Source organism: Cyprinus carpio, chromosome A25 (genome assembly GCF_018340385.1).
Source record: "Cyprinus carpio isolate SPL01 chromosome A25, ASM1834038v1, whole genome shotgun sequence".
Classification (NCBI taxonomy): domain Eukaryota; kingdom Metazoa; phylum Chordata; class Actinopteri; order Cypriniformes; family Cyprinidae; genus Cyprinus; species Cyprinus carpio.
Genome location: NC_056596.1, coordinates 19,504,827 through 19,525,701, shown reverse-complemented (window position 1 = coordinate 19,525,701; position 20,875 = coordinate 19,504,827). Strand labels below are relative to the sequence as shown.

The 20,875-nt window shown below is 38.6% G+C and overlaps 1 protein-coding gene across 3 annotated transcripts in view; it reads left to right on the top strand.

The window, feature by feature from the left end:
* Positions 1–19,468, top strand: part of LOC109101404 (protein tyrosine phosphatase receptor type b) — a 126,094-nt gene extending 106,626 nt beyond the window's left edge. For all 3 annotated transcript variants that reach the window (XM_042715829.1, XM_042715828.1, XM_042715830.1), the window contains 16 exons: positions 419–697; positions 781–924; positions 1,041–1,305; positions 1,629–1,735; positions 1,815–1,920; positions 15,504–15,581; positions 15,681–15,698; positions 17,097–17,178; positions 17,266–17,356; positions 17,448–17,524; positions 17,912–18,046; positions 18,132–18,254; positions 18,333–18,496; positions 18,978–19,113; positions 19,219–19,339; positions 19,436–19,468. In XM_042715829.1, coding sequence (XP_042571763.1) covers positions 419–697; positions 781–924; positions 1,041–1,305; positions 1,629–1,735; positions 1,815–1,920; positions 15,504–15,581; positions 15,681–15,698; positions 17,097–17,178; positions 17,266–17,356; positions 17,448–17,524; positions 17,912–18,046; positions 18,132–18,254; positions 18,333–18,496; positions 18,978–19,113; positions 19,219–19,339; positions 19,436–19,458 — 1,949 coding nt within the window. In that variant the 3' untranslated portion in view covers positions 19,459–19,468. The remainder of the gene's footprint in view (positions 1–418; positions 698–780; positions 925–1,040; positions 1,306–1,628; positions 1,736–1,814; positions 1,921–15,503; positions 15,582–15,680; positions 15,699–17,096; positions 17,179–17,265; positions 17,357–17,447; positions 17,525–17,911; positions 18,047–18,131; positions 18,255–18,332; positions 18,497–18,977; positions 19,114–19,218; positions 19,340–19,435) is intronic.
* The last annotated feature ends 1,407 nt before the right edge of the window (positions 19,469–20,875 follow it).

Below are 20,875 nucleotides of genomic sequence, written 5' to 3'. Positions count from 1 at the left end.
AAATCCACACCAGAGAGACTACTAGTCACCAAGACCATCTCAGTTTGGACAAGATCATTGTTTCGTAGTTTTACAACAATCTGTCTGTCTCTAGAGACTTGTATAGAGATGACAAATGTCTGTTGCAGTGGTTCTTAACTCTGGCCCTCGTCAGCCACTTTCCTGCAAAGTTTAGCTTTAAACTTAATCAAACTCACCTGCTACTTTCTAGTCAGGACCCTGAAGGCCTAGATTAGCTTGTTTAGGGTTTGTAAGATTAGGGTCAAAGCTCAGCAAACTCTACAGCAAAGTGAATCTCAAGGACCAGAGTTGAGAACTCCTGATCTATTGCACAGTAATAAACCATTCAACTACAATAACATATGGCATTAGCTGTAGGTGTAGCACTAGTGGAATGTGTGTTTTTCCCTGTCTTTAGAGCCGGAGCGTGTCCAGAGTCTGCACTGCCGTCCTCAGAACTCTACAGCCATTTCGTGTTTCTGGAGTCCACCCGAAGCTGACTTTGACTCGTACACCATAGAGTGCTTGAGAAAGGACTCTCAGAGAATGGTGTACTCACAGCGCACAGTCAAAGAGAACACCGTCTATCTGATCAAAGATCTAGAGCCTCATAAGCAGTACATCGTCTCTGTCAAAGTCATCTCTGACAGCATGACCAGTGAGGCAGTCATGGAAAATGTGGTCACAATGATAGACCGTGAGTTAGGGCTTTGTGTTTGATATAAATCATAAGATAACTTTCTGACAGTAACGTTTACTGAATAGTTCATGTCTTCTCAGGTCCACCTCTGCCCTCAATTCGCATTGATGAGAATACAGTTCAGGTTACCAAGTCAACCATATTCTTCCAGTTCAACTGCAGCTGGTTCAGTGATATCAACGGTGCTGTGAAACACTTCACCATCATCATAACTGAATCTGCTGGTTGGGAGACATTTTTTCCTCTTTTTTTATCTTATGCACAGATATCTAAGCCAGACCCTTTTGTCTCCTTCCATGACCAAATTAATACAGTGATCCCTCTCTTTGGTTGGATTCAGACAGTGAAAACCAGCAGCCATACCAGCATCATCCTCTTCCCTCATACCTGGACTACAGATCCAACAGCTCGGTCAAAGCTTATCAGACCAGTTACTTCCTCAGCCACTGTGATGAGAGCCAGAACACAGTGCAGGAGTTTGAGATTCATCTGGGATCGGGCATGGAGAGACTTGGAGGACGATGTGATCAGAAAACATCAACTGATGCCTCGCAACACCAGGCGATCTTCTGTGATGGGCAACTGAAACCCAAGACAGCATACAGGTGATGAATCTGATGCTACAGTCAGATAAGAACCTGTGCTGTCTGTTGCTGATAGGGTGTTCTCACATGTTCAATGTATCCAACACTTAACTAATTTATCAGGAGAAAGATCATGTGAGTTTAAAGGGTTAAAAATATCCTTAACCTCACATTTAGCCCTTGAACACATATGATTCTATAGGGTGCTCAGATCCGCATTCATGCCATTATTAACAAACATGTGGAGGTTAAATGCCTTGAACAATGCAGCCTTTGTACTAATATTTGAGCTTGCAGTAAGGTAATTTGATGATCTTTTCAACTGTTTGTCTTGTGATTCTCAGGCTCAGTGTTCGAGCGTTTACAAAACTTTTTGATGAGAAACATCAGGAGTTTCTCTCTCCGCTCTATACTGATACATACCTGTCCAAGCCCATCATGACAGACGCAGGTATGACATGTGGCTTGACCCTATTAAAGGCTGATTGGTAAGGTGTGCTTGTTAATTGTTCATATTTGTGTGTGTTCAGAGCCATTGAGTGGGGTCATCGAAGGGGTCAGTGCTGGACTCTTCCTCATCGCCACCATGGTGGGATTAATTGTTCTGCTGATCTGCAGACGCAAAGTCCACAAAATGTGAGTACTGTTTTACATTTTGCATTTTACTATAGTCATCAAAAGTCAATATTTAGTACATGGAATCTAAAACTCAAATACAACATCCTGGACATCACAGACCCCTTGCACATCTGAATTGAGGGGTTACTGATGATGAATCTGCATATAGGAAGTGTTAGTAATGATGGGTTTGTGGCAACTGGTTAACAATGATGGTTTATGATAGGGCTGTCATAATATCAGATCACTAAATGATTATCTTGAACAAAATAATTTGCAATACCAATGTTATGGCAGTATCTATAGAAATTTTGGAGAAAAAAAAATAAATAAAAAAAAAATATATAAAACCCTTTCTCTTTCATCTGTCATCTCCTTGGACTTGATTTTGTGTGACAGTAGTAGATATACACTTTATCATCATCATCATCCTCTTTATTTATTTTATGACGGGGGTAACCAGCATTAAGTGTAATACCACCTATTTTTTTGGAGTTTTAAACAGATAGTTACTGATGCTGGATTATTTGCAATATTTTTGTATGCTTAGTATTGATACAGTATCAATATTGCATTGTTTAAATATGTTTATCTACATCAATATCAGCATATTGCATCAGTTTCCTAGTCATGTGGACAGGACCAAAACGGCAGCTTATTGGAAAAACGGTGAGTAACCGTGAACAGTTTAATATAAAAACCCTTCATATATGCAGCCAATCTTTTAGCACAACATTGGCGTTTATATGTCAAAACCTTCTGTAAATAAACAGTGTGGCATCTTTACTCGAGGGCGTAAGACCAGCGTAAAAACAACCTCCATCCAGTGTACCGAGTGAAGTGGAAGCTTACCACATGAATAGCTTAGCTGAAGTTTTAAATTAACTGAAATCACTTTGAGTAGAGATCAAAACAAAGTTGGATAATATTGACACCCGCCTGACCGATATAGCAAATTCAATGGCTGCACTGGAAAGCAAAGTGTCAGATGTAAAGCGAGATGTTTCTTCCAATGCAACACAAATCAAGGAAGCTGAAGGCTGCATTCACGATACAGAAAAGACACTGCACTGAGAGACAAGCTGCTCTCGACTTTTTTTTCTTTCTTTCCTTCTTCATTTTATTTCAATTTGATAATATATTAAGATAGGTAATATATTAAGAAAGGTAGTCTTGATATCAAAAGTACAAGTTGGAATGTAAGGGGAATGAGAAAATTGGCAAAAATTAAACAAGTATCAAATAGGATAAAATAAACCAAAACAAAAATAAAAATAATGCTAAAAAAGAATATTCATTTATTAATAAAACTAATTCACAAATTGTTTATTTTATATTATCTATGGAACTACTGTCTAATGTAAAAGAATGGTACAATAGTATAGTAATTAGTAATCATGCAGCAGTATCTATGGAGATTCATTTAGGGAGATTTGAGCATTGTCCTAGATGGAGGTTGCAAACATATTTGTTATAGGACCCAGCATTTATTAAATTTGTGGAGAGTTGTATTGATAAATATTTCAAACTAAATACAGATGAAACTATAGCCAGTATTATGGCAATCCAAAAGAACAATTAATAATATAAATCTGAAATCTGACAACTTAACTACAGACTCAGTAGAGATAACCATTTTAGAGATTTTTATCAAACACTATTCAAATCAGAATATAATGAAAACAGAAAAGTGTAGAAATTGTTTCTTGACCAGCTGCAATTTCAGACTATATCAGAAGATGAGAAAATAGCCAGAGATGTGCAAAAGTACACATATCCTTCAATCAAATAGAAGTACAGATACTCATGTTTAAAAATACTCTGAAAAAATTTGAAGTACTGACTACACTTTTTTACTCAAGTTAAAGAATAGAAGTATGGGCTCTGACATGTACTTAAGTAAAAAGTAGCCATTAACTACTACCTGTTTCAATGTCACGTGGGTAACAAAACCTTACGTCATATAAAAGAGCTTACATTTCAAATTTTGTTAGGTAATGAATGTATCCAGGCTGAACAACCACCATATAGAACAGGGCCGGACTGGGACAAAATGTCACTCATCCAGGCTGTCCCATACACCCAAAAAAAAAAACAACCAAAAATGAGCCACACCTGAGCCTTATAACCCAAAATCAGCCTTAAAATCCACAAATCATGTAACTGTACAATGAAAAAAAAAAATGTATTGCATTAAAAACTTTTTATTTGTTATGAAGAACAAATCAACCAAATCTATGTTATACGTAGGTATTAGTATGGAACATGTACTAGTGCCAAAATGTTTTGTATATTTAGATAGATACTGAAATTTACAATATTTACAAAGTACACTAAACATTTATATTAATACAGTAAACAACTGTCTAAAAGAGAAATGTAACAGACGTACATGTGTAATCACAAGAATTTATTTATTGCAGAAATGTCAAAAAGCAGTACCACAGTAGTCCAAATGACAATGCGTTGCAGGGGTGTCCAGATGTGCATGGGTCCACTGTAACATGTAAATGAGAGCATCATCTACAGCAGTAAAAGGCTAATATGCAAACTGTAGAGGATCCATGTAAGTTGACACACTAGCCTTGATGTAAGATATAATTATGGTCAGTAAGGTGTCTCTTGGGAACAGAGACCAGGCAAGATGTTTTCCACAGTTCAGGGACCCTCTGTAAGTGCAGGCTCAGATTAAACAGGTATGTGATAATACCACACAACTGTGCAGAGCAGGTCTTCAGCAGTCTGGGGATAATACCGTCCGGCCCCATTGCTTTCCCTGGCTTCAGTTGGTCCAGTTCCCTCTTGACCTGAGATGGTTGAAGATTTAAGGGCGGATGGGTAAAATGGTGAGAAGGGGCAACAACACCCGGCAGCAGACCAGATGAGGCAGACTGGGGTGATGTGGGGTTGTCAAATCTGTTAAAGAACCTGTTCAGATCATCAGCCAGGTGAACCCCACTTCTGCCTCATACCTGTGATCTCCCTCATGCCAGCCCAGACCCTCTTCACTGCATCCTGCTGCAGATGTTGCTGCAGTTTGCACCTGTATGCTTATTTCCCCAGTTCCACAGGTTTCTTTGAATTTCTTTAACTTTTTCCCTGTCCCCCTCTTTGTAAGCCTTTTTATTTTCATTGAGCAGGGTGACAGACAACCCCTTAACAACTCCAATGTAACATGGAGAGAGATGTACCATGTCATGGTCATATCAACCAAGAGGGGGCAGAGCAGTGCATTTATATGCATCTTTCACTTTAGCATACAAGAGATTTAAGATCTTATATCCCCTTGTTGTACAGTCAATAAACTGCTTAAATGTGGGCAAAGTCTTAGAGAGAGCAAGAGATGAAAGGAATGTCTTTATTTGCAGATGATATTATACAAAGGTCCACTGCAGATAAACCATTAAAAACGTATCCGTACTCTTCAGATATCAAGTCTTTGAAGAAGAAAACAAAAAACAATTTCAGTTTGGCATGCTGCACATAAACATATAGGTAATATGCTAAGACTGTCAAGTCAAGTCAAGTCAAGTCAAGTCACCTTTATTTTATAAAGCGCTTTTAACAATACAGATTGTGTCAAAGCAACTGTACAGCATTAATTAGGAAATAGTGTGTCAATAATACAAAATGACAGTAGTAAACACTAATTTTTCAGCTAAAGGCAGTTCATCATTGAATTCAGTGATGTCATCATCCAGCTCAGTTCTGTTTAAATAGTATCTGTGCAATCAAGTCGAGCATATATTGCTGGAAATGAAGTGTCCCCAACTAAGCAAGTCAGAGAAGTCAGCGACAAGGAACCAAAACTTCATTGGTGACAGAAAAATCCTTGGGAGAAACCAGGCTCAGTCGGGGGGCCAGTTCTCCTCTGACCAGACGAAACCAGCAGTTCAATTCCAGGCTGCAGCAAAGTCACATTGTTCAGAGGACTCAACTGGTTCCTGTGGTTATGTCCGGGTAGCCATCTGATGCAAGGTCTTTACAGGGGATCTGTCTCTGGGGCTCTAGTTGTCCTGGTCTCCGCTGTCTTTCAGGGCTGTAGAGGTCCTCTCTAGGTGCTGATCCACCATCTGGTCTGGATACGTACTGGATCCGGGTGACTGCAGTGACCATCTGATCTGGGAACAGACTGGATCTGGTGGCTACGGTGACCTCAGAATAAGAGAGAAACAGACTAATATTAGCATAGATGCCATTCTTCTAATGATGTAGAAAGTACATTGGGTGTTATGGGAAGTGTTCCCGGTTCCGGTTTACCTAATTAATGTAGCCTAAAAATCCTTTAACGGATTTGAATTTTAGAAATGTGTTAGTGTGTTATGTGTAAGCCAGGTTAAAGAGATGGGTCTTTAATTTAGATTTAAACTGCAAGAGTGTGTCTGCCTCCCAAACTATGTTAGGCAGGTTATTCCAGAGTTTGGGTGCTAAATAGAAAAAGGATCTGCTGCCCGCAGTTAATTTTGATATTCTGGGTATTATCAAATTGCCAGAGTTTTGAGAACGCAGCGGACATGGAGTACTATAATGTTATAGATGCTCGTTCAAATACTGAGGTGCTAAACCATTCAGGGCTTTATAAGTAATAAGCAAGATTTTAAAATCTATACGATGTTTAATTGGTAGCCAGCGCAGTGTTGACAGAACCGGGCTAATATGGACATACTTCCTGGTTCTAGTAAGAACTCTAGCTGCTGCATTTTGAACCAGCTGGAGTTTGTTTATTAAGCATGCAGAACAGCCACCCAATAAAGCATTACAATAATCTAACCTTGATGTCATAAACGCATGGATTAACATTTCTGCATTTGACATTGAGAGTATAGGTCATAATTTAGATATATTTTTGAGATGGAAAAATGCAGTTTTAAAAATGCTAGAAACATGGCTTTCTAAGAAAATATTGCTATCAAGTAGCACACCTAGGTTCCTAACTGATGACAAAGAATTAACAGAGCAGCCATCAAGTCTTAGACAGCGTTCTAGGTTATTACATGCAGAGTTTTTAGGTCCTATAATTAACACCTCTGTTTTTCTGAATTTAGCAGTAAGAAATTACTTGTCATCCAGTTTTTTATATTGTCTATGCGTTCCGCTAGTTTTTAAAATTGGTATGTTTAGCCGGGCCGCAAAGAAATATAGAGCTGAGTATCATCAGCATAACAGTGAAAGCTAACACTGTGTTTCCTGATGATATCTCCCAAGGGTAACATGTAAAGTGTGAAGAGTAACAGTCCTAGTACTGAGCCTTGAGGTACTCCATACTGCACTTGTGATAGATATGATACTTCTTAATTCACTGATGGCGGTCATATAAGTATGATTTGAACCATGCTAATGCACTTCCATTAATGCCAACAACGTTTTCTAGTCTATTCAAAAAAAATGTTGTGGTCAATATTGTTGAACGCAGCGCTAAGATCCAAAAGCACTAATAGAAAGATACAACCACGATCAGATGATAAGAACAGGTCATTTGTAACTCTAATGAGAGCAGTCTGAGTACTATGATGCGGTCTAAATCCTGACTGGAAATCCTCACAGATACCATTTTCTCAAAGAAAGAAATTAAAATTGTGAGGATACTACCCTTTGTAGTATCTTGGACAAAAAAGGGTGATTCGAGATCGGTCTTTTAGGAGCTTACATGAAATAGGGTATAACATACATGTTGCTGGTTTAGATGATTTAACAAGTTTATACAATTCTTCCTCTCCTATAGTAGAGAATGAGTGAAATTGTTCCTCAGGCGATCTATAGCACACTATCTAATGCGATACTGTAGCTGGATACATTTAGTTTTGTTTTCCTTCAGCTGCGCTCCATTTTCCTGGCTGGTCTCTTTAGGGTGCGAGTGTGTTTATTATATCACAGTGTCAGACTGTTTTCCTTAATCTTGCTTAAGCATAAAGGAGCAACTGTATCTAAAACAATAGAAAAGAGAGAGTCCATAGTTTCTGTTACATCATCAAGTTGTTCTGAGGTTTTGGATATGCTAAGGAACTGGGATAAATCAGGAAGATTACTTATAAAACAGTCTTTTGTGGTAGAAAGTGATAGTTCTGCCATACTTGTAACAAGGAGTAGAATTTACAGTTTTAGCTATATGAAGTTTGCACAAGACTAAATAATAATCTGAGATATCATCGCTTGGCTGCATAATTTCAATTCCCAATTTCAATTCTGTCCCAATTTACTCCTATTTGGGGTAATGAATAATTTATAACAGGTATTAAAGACGGAGGTTTTAAGTTATGGAAAACAAGAGGCTTTCAGAAAATGATGAATCAATATGAAGATGGCGTTTTACTTTCTTTTGATAATTTTTGCCAGAAATATACAATCCCCCAAAAACTTTTTTTTTTTTTTTTTTTTTTTTTACATTTACAGTTAAAAATGTACATTAAGCTGTACAAGATAAGCTGTATACCATTTTTTATCAAAGGAGATAAAAGGAAATAACTCTTGGAAATTTAGAAGGAAGGTGACATCTATGTATTACAATTTAATGGTCAAACACTGTACTGAATCAACATTGGACAAATTAAATGCCTGGAAAATGGATATGTAAGAAGATATTAGGTAGACTGGAATGATGCATGTCTTAAAGCACAAACACAGACAGTAAATACTAGGATTAAATTACTTCAGTATAAATGGTTAATGATAACCTATATAATTCCTGTTAAACTTCATTATATGTCGGCTAACATTCCAGATGTGTGCTCTAAATGTTTGGATAATAAAGGTACATTACATCATTGCCTTTGGTAATGTCCAAAAATACAAAACTTTTGGAAAGAGGTTATTAAACATATGTTGGACATGTTCAATACTAGGATTTCTTTGAATGTTAAACTCTGTATTCTTGGAATATATCTGATAGACTTTACATCGAAACAGACTAAACCCCTGGATTTCGTCTCCTTCAAGCCAGAAGAGTTATTGCATTATGCTGGAAGAGTATAGATGCTCTATCCTTGAAAATGTGGAAAAAAGAGAAGGGCCCGAACACCTATATCATCATTACCATATTAACTTATATTGCTAAGGCCAAGCAGAAAGACTTTGATCAGCTTTGGGAACCATACATAAACTATGTGTAAAATTAAAATGTAGACTTTACTTCACATTGTACTGACTTTGACTTGATACTGTAAACACTGTCTGTGACCAATTTATCTATTTATTTTATTATTTTTTCTTTTTTCATTTATTTAGAGCAGGGATAGGCAACTCTGGTCCTGGAGGGCCACTATCCTGCAGAGTTTAGCTTCAGCCCTCATAAAAAACTCACCTGCCTGTATCTATCTAGTAATCCCGAAAACACTGATTGCCTTGTTCAGGTGTGTTTAATTAGGGTTGGAGCTAAACTCTGCAGGACAGTGGCCCTCCAGGACCGAAGTTGCCTATCCCTGATTTAGAGTATAGAGTATACAGGTCCTTCTCAAAAAATTAGCATATTGTGAAAAAGTTCATTATTTTCCATAATGTAATGATAAAAATTAAACTTTCATATATTTTAGATTCATTGCACACCAACTGAAATATTTCAGGTCTTTTATTGTTTTAATACTGATGATTTTGGCATACAGCTCATGAAAACCCCAAAATTCCTCCAAAAAATTAGCATATCATGAAAAGGTTCTCTAAACGAGCTATTAACCTAATCATCTGAATCAACTAATTAACTCTAAACACCTGCAAAAGATTCCTGAGGCTTTTAAAAAACTCCCAGCCTGGTTCATTACTCAAAACCGCAATCATGGGTAAGACTGCCGACCTGACACCCTCAAGCGAGAGGGTAAGACACAGAAAGAAATTTCTGAACGAATAGGCTGTTCCCAGAGTGCTGTATCAAGGCACCTCAGTGGGAAGTCTGTGGAAAGGAAAAAGTGTGGCAAAAAACGCTGCAAAATGAGAAGAGGTGACCGGACCCTGAGGAAGATTGTGGAGAAGGACCGATTCCAGACCTTGGGGGACCTGCGGAAGCAGTGGACTGAGTCTGGAGTAGAAACATCCAGAGCCACCGTGCACAGGCGTGTGCTTTTGAGCCAGAAACAGCGGCAGAAGCGCCTGACCTGGGCTACAGAGAAGCAGCACTGGACTGTTGCTCAGTGGTCCACAAGTACTTTTTTCGGATGAAAGCAAATTTTGCATGTCATTCGGAAATCAAGGTGCCAGAGTCTGGAGGAAGACTGGGGAGAAGGAAATGCCAAAATGCCTGAAGTCCAGTGTCAAGTACCCACAGTCAGTGATGGTCTGGGGTGCCATGTCAGCTGCTGGTGTTGGTCCACTGTGTTTTATCAAGGGCAGGGTCAATGCAGCTAGCTATCAGGAGATTTTGGAGCACTTCATGCTTCCATCTGCTGAAAAGCTTTATGGAGATGAAGATTTCGTTTTTCAACACGACCTGGCACCTGCTCACAGTGCCAAAACCACTGGTAAATGGTTTACTGACCATGGTGTTACTGTGCTCAATTGGCTTGCCAACTCTCCTGACCTGAACCCCGTAGAGAATCTGTGGGATATTGTGAAGAGAAAGTTGAGAGACGCAAGACCCAACACTCTGGATGAGCTTAAGGCCGCTATCGAAGCATCCTGGGCCTCCATAACACCTCAGGAGTGCCACAGGCTGATTGCCTCCATGCCACGCCGCATTGAAGCAGTCATTTCTGCAAAAGGATTCCCGACCAAGTATTGAGTGCATAACTGAACATAATTATTTGAAGGTTGTCTTTTTTTGTATTAAAAACACTTTTCTTTTATTGGTCGGATGAAATATGCTAATTTTTTGAGATAGGAATTTTGGGTTTTCATTAGCTGTATGCCAAAATCATCAGTATTAAAACAATAAAGACCTGAAATATTTCAGTTGGTGTGCAATGAATCTATAATATATGAAAGTTTAATTTTTATCATTACATTATGGAAAATAATGAACTTTTTCACAATAAGCTAATTTTTTGAGAAGGACCTGTAGAGTCTGTGTTATTGTTCTTTATTTTCTTTATTTAAATGTAAATTGAATATGTATGTATGGAAGGGTGAGTGCTTGTGAACCTGTTCTGTTGTTACTGTATGTCTTGTTGATGTGGGGTCATAAATAAGAAAAGGTCAACATATTGGGGGGAAAAAATAGTTAAATGCTTCCTGTGTGTTAAGTCAGCCTCAATGTTGGGGCCTGCCACCCCAAGGTGTTGAGTTCATGGAATAAACAATATTCAGTCATATTGTCTTTGCTGGGTAAGGTTTACATGGCAGCTGGTCAGGCTGGTGCATGTCTGCATACAATGGCTTTGTTGCAGGCATTCCATGATGACCTGAGACTGTGATGAAGGCGAGGGGGTACATTTACATTTATGCATTTAGCAGACACTTTTATCCAAAGTGACTTATAGTGCATTCAGGCTATACATTTTTTTACCAGTTTGTGTGTTCCCTGGGAATCGAACCCACAACCTTTTGAGCTGCTAACACAATGCCACTACCACTGAGCCACAGAAACACAGGGGTAGACCCAGACGCAATCAAAGAGCTGCTTCAGGCCACAGCTTTGTTTCTTCGGGCCACCAAGGAGAGAGCCAGAGCCATCTGTCATTCTATGGCAGCCCTGGTGGCCATGGAGAGGCATCTGTAGTAGAACTTGTCTGACATTAAAGGGAAGGACAAGTTCTTCCTGATGGATGCTCTGTTTACGCCTTCTGGCCTCTTCAGCCACGCTGTCAACTTGGTTGTTGAGAGGTTTCGGGAGGGTAAGAAGCAGGTGCCAGTGTTCCAACACTACCTCCACTTCACCTGTCTCAGGTCTTGGGGGCTACTGGGAGGAAGCAGCCCCAGCCGTCATACAGCTCCTCATACTGGGCAATACAGAAGCAGAGTGTCGCGTCCCGAGCCCCCACCCACAGAAAGATCGGGGGCTGGGACGGCACTTTCAGCCGAACTCTTCAATAGAGAACTTTCTAAGAAGGCTTTGACAAAAAGTTCCAGCATCAGGCCTCTGAGCGCAGGCCCATCTGGGAGAAATGGTACACACCTCATCATATAGTACACCTTGGGGCATGGCGGTTCTCAGTTCTCAGTGTCCACCCAGAGATTTTGCGGCACTGGGGGGCTCGTATCTTCCAGTGGCAAGTTTTGTTGCTCCCTGCCGGTCATCCACTTAAGGGTGTAGAATTGACTACTCAAAGCACATGAGGGACCAGTCTCGAGAGTAAACTATCTGGCAGCATGGAAACTTCTGCCAAATGTGTCTCAATGGGTCCTGCAGACTGTAGAGAGAGGCAACAGAATCCAGTTTGGCTCTCATCCTCCTCGATTTAACAGGGTTACACTGGTGATGGAACAAGATGTAGACACTTTCTTGAGGAAGGAGACCAACGTGTTCATAGAGCCAGTACTTCATCATTCCTAAGAAGGAGGTTCGACATAAAACAGTTCCAGAGACTGTTAGAATAATTTGTTTTGTCAAGATGTTCAGATTCAAAATGCTGATTTTAAAACAGATTGTGACGCAAACTACCGCCGGGGGTTCGACATAAAACAGTTCCAGAGACTGTTAGGTCTGATGGCAGTAGTGTCCAATGTGATACCTTATAGGCTGCTGTACATGAGATCTTTGCAGTGGGGGCTCAAGACCAGTGGCGGTTCTACATTGAATTAAACCCTGGGCGAGACCCCCTTCGAGACACCCCAACCCCCCCCAAAAAATGTAAACATTGTTTAGAGCATAAAAAAAAAACCTTTTTGAAAAATGATATTTTATTTATTCATGTTATGTTATGTCCTCTGTAGTGTTTACAAAAAAAACAATTAAATTAAAAAAATAAAAAAAAACAAAATTATATTTATATCAAAAAACAATTTTATAACCACAAAATCAACAATTTTTTTAACCACAATTTGTATAAAGGTGATTCTAAACTATGTTATGAAAGATATAATGGAATGAATTGATAGACCATTTTACTTTATGCAATAAGTAGGTTAAATGGCCATAAATGAATATTCCCATTCAATGCAATGTATCTATACACGGTATCTAATTTGCATATGAATGTGTTCTCGGAGCAACATTTAATGAAAAAATAAGTGTAATAATTGGCAACATAATAATAATAATATCTAATATTTCATAGGAATATTGATGTATAATTTATTTCCATATTCACTTGTGTCTCCAAAAATGCCTGATAAACATGATTTAAGTCCTGATGTCCTCTGGACATGTATGAAATCAATTTTTTGATTTGAAACCCCATAACGTTTTGACATAACATCTGACATGTTGGTTTATGAAATACAATTTGAAAAGTAGTCTGATTTAAATTATAATTAGCCTACATAGATTTGAAAATTCCATTGGCTAATCACAGGGCCTAACATTAACCCAACTGATGTAAATAAATAATAACTGAACTTGTAACAGTTTTTTGCAAAGCACAATATTGTGGTGAAATTAGATCTTGTGTTTTTGAGTTAAAACCAAATTATTGTTGTATAAGCATAGCAAGCATCGTAGCAAAAAGGCTAACAAACTTAAGAGTTATACCCATCAATTAACATTAGCCCTTCATTCATGACATGGATTCTGTAAAAATCATACAGAGAGAACATAGTTGCATACCTTTATCTTTTGCTCATTTCTCCTCTTCTTCTTTTTTTGTTTTTTTCTAAATTGGGCACCTGATGGCTTTGACCTTTTCCTGTCCATCTCTGTGTTTATTTGGCACTCGACAATCAACAGATTTCCCATCACCCCAACACTGTCACTCACGACCAGAAGTCAAGACTAAACTAATTCACCTTGGTGACCACATAATTGTTTTGTATTACCTATTATTATTGGCCATTTCACACAATTCAGAAAAACAAAAATGTGCAGGAACTATAGGCCTGTATTTATAATATTATGAATGAAATGTGCGTTATTTGGAAGAAAGTTGAGGTGTGACTGACTTTAGCCCACTAATTCCATTAGAGTATTGCTCTATACAGTGGACCTTGTCCGTTCCATTCGGGAGAGACCCAGAGGTGAACTGTCAACCGCGCCGTGCCCCGCTCCCTTCTCACACAGCTTCTGTGCACGGCTTTTGGATTTTGTCCCAGGGTCCCATCTTGGGAGCTCCTTTTCATTATGTAATGCTTACGACAGATTCATCCCTCACAGGCTGGAAACAATGGATTAACAATTATTAATTAATCCTTGCCTTAAGGTTTTCCAACTCTGGCATGACTAGTATTACAATAATCCTCTTGTGATTCCATATATAGTATGCTATCATAACTTGTATCATGCTCTTGTTCCTACATTTTGGTTTAATACGGCACAAATCTCCAGGTACCCATAAGCATGTAAATGAGGTGTCAGGTGAGACAAATAAACATTTCCCTCTCAAAATTTGCACCTCTGCATTGGTCAGACCACCAAGAAGGCATGTGACAGGAAGAGGAGTTAAAAGATCCCTACCTAAACCAATCTCCAAGACTCATCCCTTTTGAGTTTGATCTTCCGGCAGTTTTATCTACAAGTACTTTATCGATTCACTGTAGATTCTCTGATCTTCAGAAGAACCAAATGAAATTCCAATGAGATTTCAGTCAGGAGCGACCTTCTCTTAGACCCAACTCATGGAAGCTGTTGTCTCAACTGTGATTGTTGAGACCATACTCCACTCCAGAGCTTCCTCCACGAGAAAACAGTACGCCTTGAAGTGGACTATTTTCCCTTCATGTTATGGAATTCATCAGCTGGACCCAGTTAACTGCCCAGTTGGTTCCTGTGCTGGAGTTCCTGCAGGAGCTATTCTCTTCAGGGTTGTCTCCCTCCACCTTAAAGCTGTACGTAGTGGCCACAGCTGCTTACCATGCACCTTTGGGTGGTCAGTCATTGGGGAGAAACACGTTGGTAATTTGTTTCCATCTTAGTGCTTTGAGGCTGAGGCCTGCAAGCCGCACTAGGGTTTTGGCATGGGATCTGGCCGTGGTGTTGGAAGGGCTATGTAAAGTTCCATTTGAACCTATTGAAGAGGTTTCAGAAAAGTTTTCAATACCAAAGATAATGTTTCTTGTGGCAATATCATCTCTTAAAAGAGTAGAAGAGTTCAACCCTGTTGGTTGCACCATCGCATCAGGTTACGACTGTAACCATGGTTCCCTGAAAGGTAACGAGACCCTGCGTTGCCTTGCCATACTTCCTACATCCCTGTGAGTGACTTGCTTTGACATATCAGAAACTAGCACTGTTTGTTCTGGATGTGGTTTTAAGCTTCCTGGTCACCACATAACCCTGCCTGTGACGTTCTGCCATTCCACTGGACTGATTACACACGTGCTTCAGAAATTAGTGGGGATTGAATAATTTTGACAGACATGTAAATACAGGTTTGTGGTGTTTTTGTAATGATACATCAATGATTATATGCTTATAATTATGGGTTTATGATGATCAATTTGACTTATAGTTGATGGGTTTTTGATGATGGTTTAAAGTTAGTGATGATGGACTTTGGCTGAGCAACAGAGCAATATCTATTCCGATACAGAAGATGACAAGTGTCAGGCGGTAATTGTTTAGTGATGACTGGTTTTGTCTTTACCAGGAGTGCACAAGAGCCTGTGGTCAGAATGAGTTTGAGAAGAGAAAGACAACCCTCAGGAACTCACGTCATTGTTAGAGGGTACGAGTGACTGCATTTATATTATAATTAAAGGTTATGATAGCAGTTAAATAATAATAATGATAACTAATAACAATGTTATTTTCTTCTGTGTTTTAGGAACCGTCGTGTCTCAAGGTACTGTACTTCATCTCCGAGCAAAACTCATCATGTAGATCTGTAACAGAATGCCACATTAATTCTGAAGCTTTTAATTCACAATATAATTGCAGCTACACATGAAAATTGTTTTAGTATTATATTATGTCATATTTCTGCATTTCTGCAGCAGCAGCAGGATATTTTTATAATATTTATGTTGGCTTAAGAAAACAAACATATTGTTATGCTATATAAACTAATTCTTCTTCTTCTAAGAGACTAAAATTTCTGACTATCTGTCTATTAATGCTACAAGCACCAAAATAGGCAGAGACCTTGGCCCTGATGTGTAGTTTGTTGCAATATCTTTTCAGACTGATGAGACTTTTCATATAAATAATTAACAAAAATAACAAATGTCCCATAGACTTTCCCATAGAAATGCTCCCTCTAGGGCAGTGGTTCTGAATTCCAGTCCTGGGGACCCACTTGCACATTTTGCATGCCTCTCTTATCTGACACACTGAGCTCAGTTCATGGATCTCTCTCCTAATGAGCTGATGATCTGAATCAGGTGTGTTAAATAAGAAAGACATGCAAAATGTGCAGAGCAAGGGGTCCCCAGAACTGGAATTCAGAACCACTGCTCTAGAGGACAATCAGTTAAATTTACAAATAAATGCATACATTTCCTTTATACTGCCAAGATAAACCAACATATTTGATCATGACCAGGTCAGGTAATGACTCTCTGATGGCCAGACTCCAGTTTGAAATACACTCAGGACAGTTGACTGATCTGTCACTGCTCCAATGCTGCGTCCTCATAAAAGTTTATCACTTGCACGTGTTTTTAAGCCTTGCCAGTTAAAACTTTCAAGCGATTTTACACCATTCAAGCATAGGAACACATGAAAGACATCAATTCAGTGCTTATGAGCTGTTTTGTGTGACACACGGAGCCACGTCTCGTCTTTGACAATGTGCGAGCCCCAAGGGCGTGTTCACTTTCTCTTCATTTGGCGCATGAACAGACAAATACTTACAAGATCATGTCAAAGTACATGATGTCTTGGGGAATATCATTCGTCATTTATTTCTCAAGTGAACATAATCTGTTATGAACATAAACCTACTTTTCTGTGCTATTGCTTGTAATTAGTTTATTGTGAAATGTGTCTGGTATTGACAATTGTATTGTCGTAAGCTTCTTTATCAGAATACAAAATAGCAAGGGTCTATAGAATCAAGAACAACTATAAAAATGTGTGATCTGGCTCTTTTGCCTCAAGGCTGCTCATGCTTTCTCAAGCCAACATCAAATTTTGTTCACAAACTTTAGCCTCTAGTTGAGGTAAACTGTGTGTTCTTTGAATGAATTCTGAATTTTTTATTTATTGTAAGAGTTTTTTTTTTATTTATTTTTTTATACAGTCCCATCAGCATCACAAATTTTGAGTCACATTTAGCTAAACTTCGAGCAGACTCCAACTACCTCCTTTCTGAGGAATATGAGGTAAAATATCCTCCATATTTCATAACATGATATTTAGAATTATTCTCATTTCAGAATTAACACATTAAACCTTTGTTCTGCTTTCAGGACCTGAAGGATGTTGGTCGTAACCAACTTCAAGACGCGGCATTATTGCCTGAAAACAGAGGCAAAAATCGATACAACAATATACTGCCTTGTATGTCTATGCAAATCAGAATATTTGTTAAATATCTAATATTATTGTAATATAATTTTTCTAAATTTATTTTGATGTGTTCTTTGAACAGATGATTCTACACGGGTGAAGCTGTCCTATGTTGATGATGACTCCTGCTCAGATTATATTAATGCCAGCTATATTCCTGTAAGATCTTTGGCCATGGAAGTACATTAATAACAGTAGTCAGAAGTCTTTGATACAAAATCATGTTAAACTACTGAACTGAAAACTAAAAAATATATATAAATAACATATTTTGATTAAAAGCATTTGACACAATTTCATCAAAAATACAGTAAATAGTGTTAGATACAGTTCACACCAAGTATAAATGGCAACAAATATAGTGTAAAGAGTAACTGTTGCTATTCATACAATGTATAAATATGAAGTAATATTCTATTTGTACTACATGTAAAATATCTAAGCAATGGTGGGCAGAGTTGGCAAAAAATATATTGCAACTACATGTTTCCATCCTGAGGCTAACCAATGACACTTAACTAAACATATCACATTGTTTCTTAATAAGGCAATAACTTCAGACGGGAGTATATAGCAACTCAGGGTCCTTTGCCTGGCACTAAAGATGATTTCTGGAAGATGGTCTGGGAGCAGAATGTGCACAACATAGTTATGGTGACACAGTGTGTTGAGAAAGGAAGGGTATGTGCATATGATCACACATGATTCTTCTGCTCATGAGGTTCTCTTGGCATTAACTCAATGAATTTGTGTTTGACTCTCGTAGGTGAAGTGTGACCATTACTGGCCATTTGATCAGGAGTCGCTGTACTATGGGGATCTGGTTGTTCAGATGCAGTCAGAATCTGTGCTGCCTGAGTGGACCATCCGAGAATTCAAGATCTGTAATGTGGGTATAATGTCTCTGTTCCTCACCGATGAATTCTAATAGGAATACACTAATGAGCTGTGTGGCATGTCTGTACAGGAGGAACAGCTGAGTTATTCCCGAGTCGTACGTCAGTTTCATTACACTGTGTGGCCGGATCACGGAGTTCCAGAGATCACGCAGTCGCTCATTCAGTTCGTGCGGACTGTGAGAGACTATATCAACCGGACACCCTTCTCTGGAGCCACTGTAGTGCACTGCAGGTGGACAGTCATTTTTACAGCACTACCTTGATCATAGAAATGTGTAGTCTAGTCTATGAATCATCTTAGGCCAGGAATGTGCGACTGTCCTGCTAAGTTTAGTTGAGTTAAGCATCACTAATCAAACACACCTGAGAATTCTAACCTGTTTCAGGATTTCCTGAAAATTAGAGGCAGGTGTGTTTGATTAGGGATGGAACTAACTCTGCACAGGACAGTGGCTGTCCAGGACTGAAGTTGTACATCCCTGAATTAGGCACTGTCCCAAATGGAAATTTCTGTCCAAATGCTTGCAAATTCATGTCTGTCTTAATTTAATTGCCAAACATAACTCAAAGAAAGCAAAGCAGAATATAAAGTAGAATATTCTGCCCATGGAAATCTAGTATACTTGCTGTTAAGCAACTTTAGCAAATCTAGTACATAGATCTTTTTCTGAAGAAAGAGTGTTTATCTCTGTGCACTATTTTATCTCTGACAGTGCTGGAGTGGGGCGCACTGGAACCTTTATCGCTCTTGACCGAGTCCTTCAGCAGCTGGACACTAGAGACGCAGTGGACATCTACAGTGTTGTGTTTGATCTGAGGCTTCATCGCACACACATGGTGCAGACAGAGGTGAGTGCTCATTTGTAAAACACACTACTGCTTTTGAAACAGAGAGAATACACAAAAAAGACACAAATATATGAAATCTAATTTATTTGTCTTGTGTTGCACTAGTGCCAGTACTCATACCTCTATCAGTGCGTGCGAGACGTGCTCCGTGCGAGAAAACTGCGCAGTGAACAGGAGAACCTTTTGTATCCCATCTATGAAAATGTGCATCCGGATTACCACAGAGGTGAGTGTGCTGTTAATGTCTGTGTGATGAGCATGTCTGTTCAGTCTTGTCAAATATATCTGAAATATAATTGATATTTTGTATTTCTACATATAGATGTTGTCTACTCCAAACGCTGATGAGAAGGTGGATAAAAAATGACGAAACACATATGTAAAAATTTATTTGAAAATGAATTTATGGTAATATGCTATGTGTATGCCTAGATGTAACAGAATTATATCATGTACATATATTATTCAATATTAATTCAGAGTTTGTTAATTCTTGCATAATATATTGTGCATAACTAATTAAATGTTGTAGCTAATTTTATGTTAATAAAAGATATTACAAAACAACAGTATCATCTGTTTTCCTGTACTATGTAGATGAAAGGGTTATACAGTCAAGTCACCTTTATTTCTATAGAACTTTATACAATACAGATTTTGTCAAAGCAGCTTCAAAGAAATCGACATGAAACAGCAGAACCAGTTATAGAAACTCTATAGAGACAGTCCAGATTCTGCTATAAAGCAGCTCTAAAAGACAATAAGGTCATTATTTAGCTTAAGTCAGGTCAGTGTTGGTTTTGTTCAAATCAATGAAAAAGTTAATCAGTCAACTGCAAACAGTTCTATTCGGCTTCAGTTAGTTAAATGTTAACTCAGTTAAGTTCAATACCGGTGCTGATGTTGCAAGATGCAAGCAAAAGGAGCTCTACAGAAGACGATAGAGCCGTCATCCATCTTAATTCAGTTCAGGTTTTGTTCACATCCGATGGTGTCAGTCAGTTCAATCATAGTAAAATTAGTAAAAGTTAAGCAGACCCCAACTAAGCAAGCCAGTGTTGATTTCAGTGTCAGTTCAGTTCAGATCAGCAACAGTGTGAAGTTCATCAATCTGAAAAGCGTTCAGTTCAGCTGTAGACAGTTCTACAAACAGCAATGTTGTTTTTCAGCTATTCATTCAGTTAATATTTACATTTACATTAAATCATTTAGCAGACGCTTTTATCCAAAGCGACTTACAAATGAGAACAGTAGAAACAATCAGATCAACAAGAGAACAACAACGGTATACAAGTGCTATGACAAGTCTCAGTTAGTCTAGTACAGAACACATAGCCAGGGTTTTTTTTTTTTTTTTTTTTTTTTTTTAAATGAATATGATAGACAAGTAAAAGAAAAGGTGAGTACTGGTATTAGTTGGTTAAGTGCAGGCGAAAAAGATGAGTCTTTAGATGTTTTTTGAAAATGAGTAAAGACTCAGCTGTTCGAATTGAGAACGGGAGGTCATTCCACCAGCTGGGCGAAGTCCAGGAAAAAGTCAGTGAGAGTGATTTTGAACCTCTTTGGGATGGCACCACAAGGCGTCGTTCACTTGCAGAGCGCAAACTTCTGGAGGGCGCATAAGATTGAACTAATGAGCTTAGGTATCTTGGCGCCGTGCCAGTGGTCGTCTTGTAGGCAAGCATCAGTACCTTGATTTTAATGCGAGCGGCTACTGGTAGCCAGTGTAACCTGATGAGGAGAGAAGTAACATGAGCTGTTT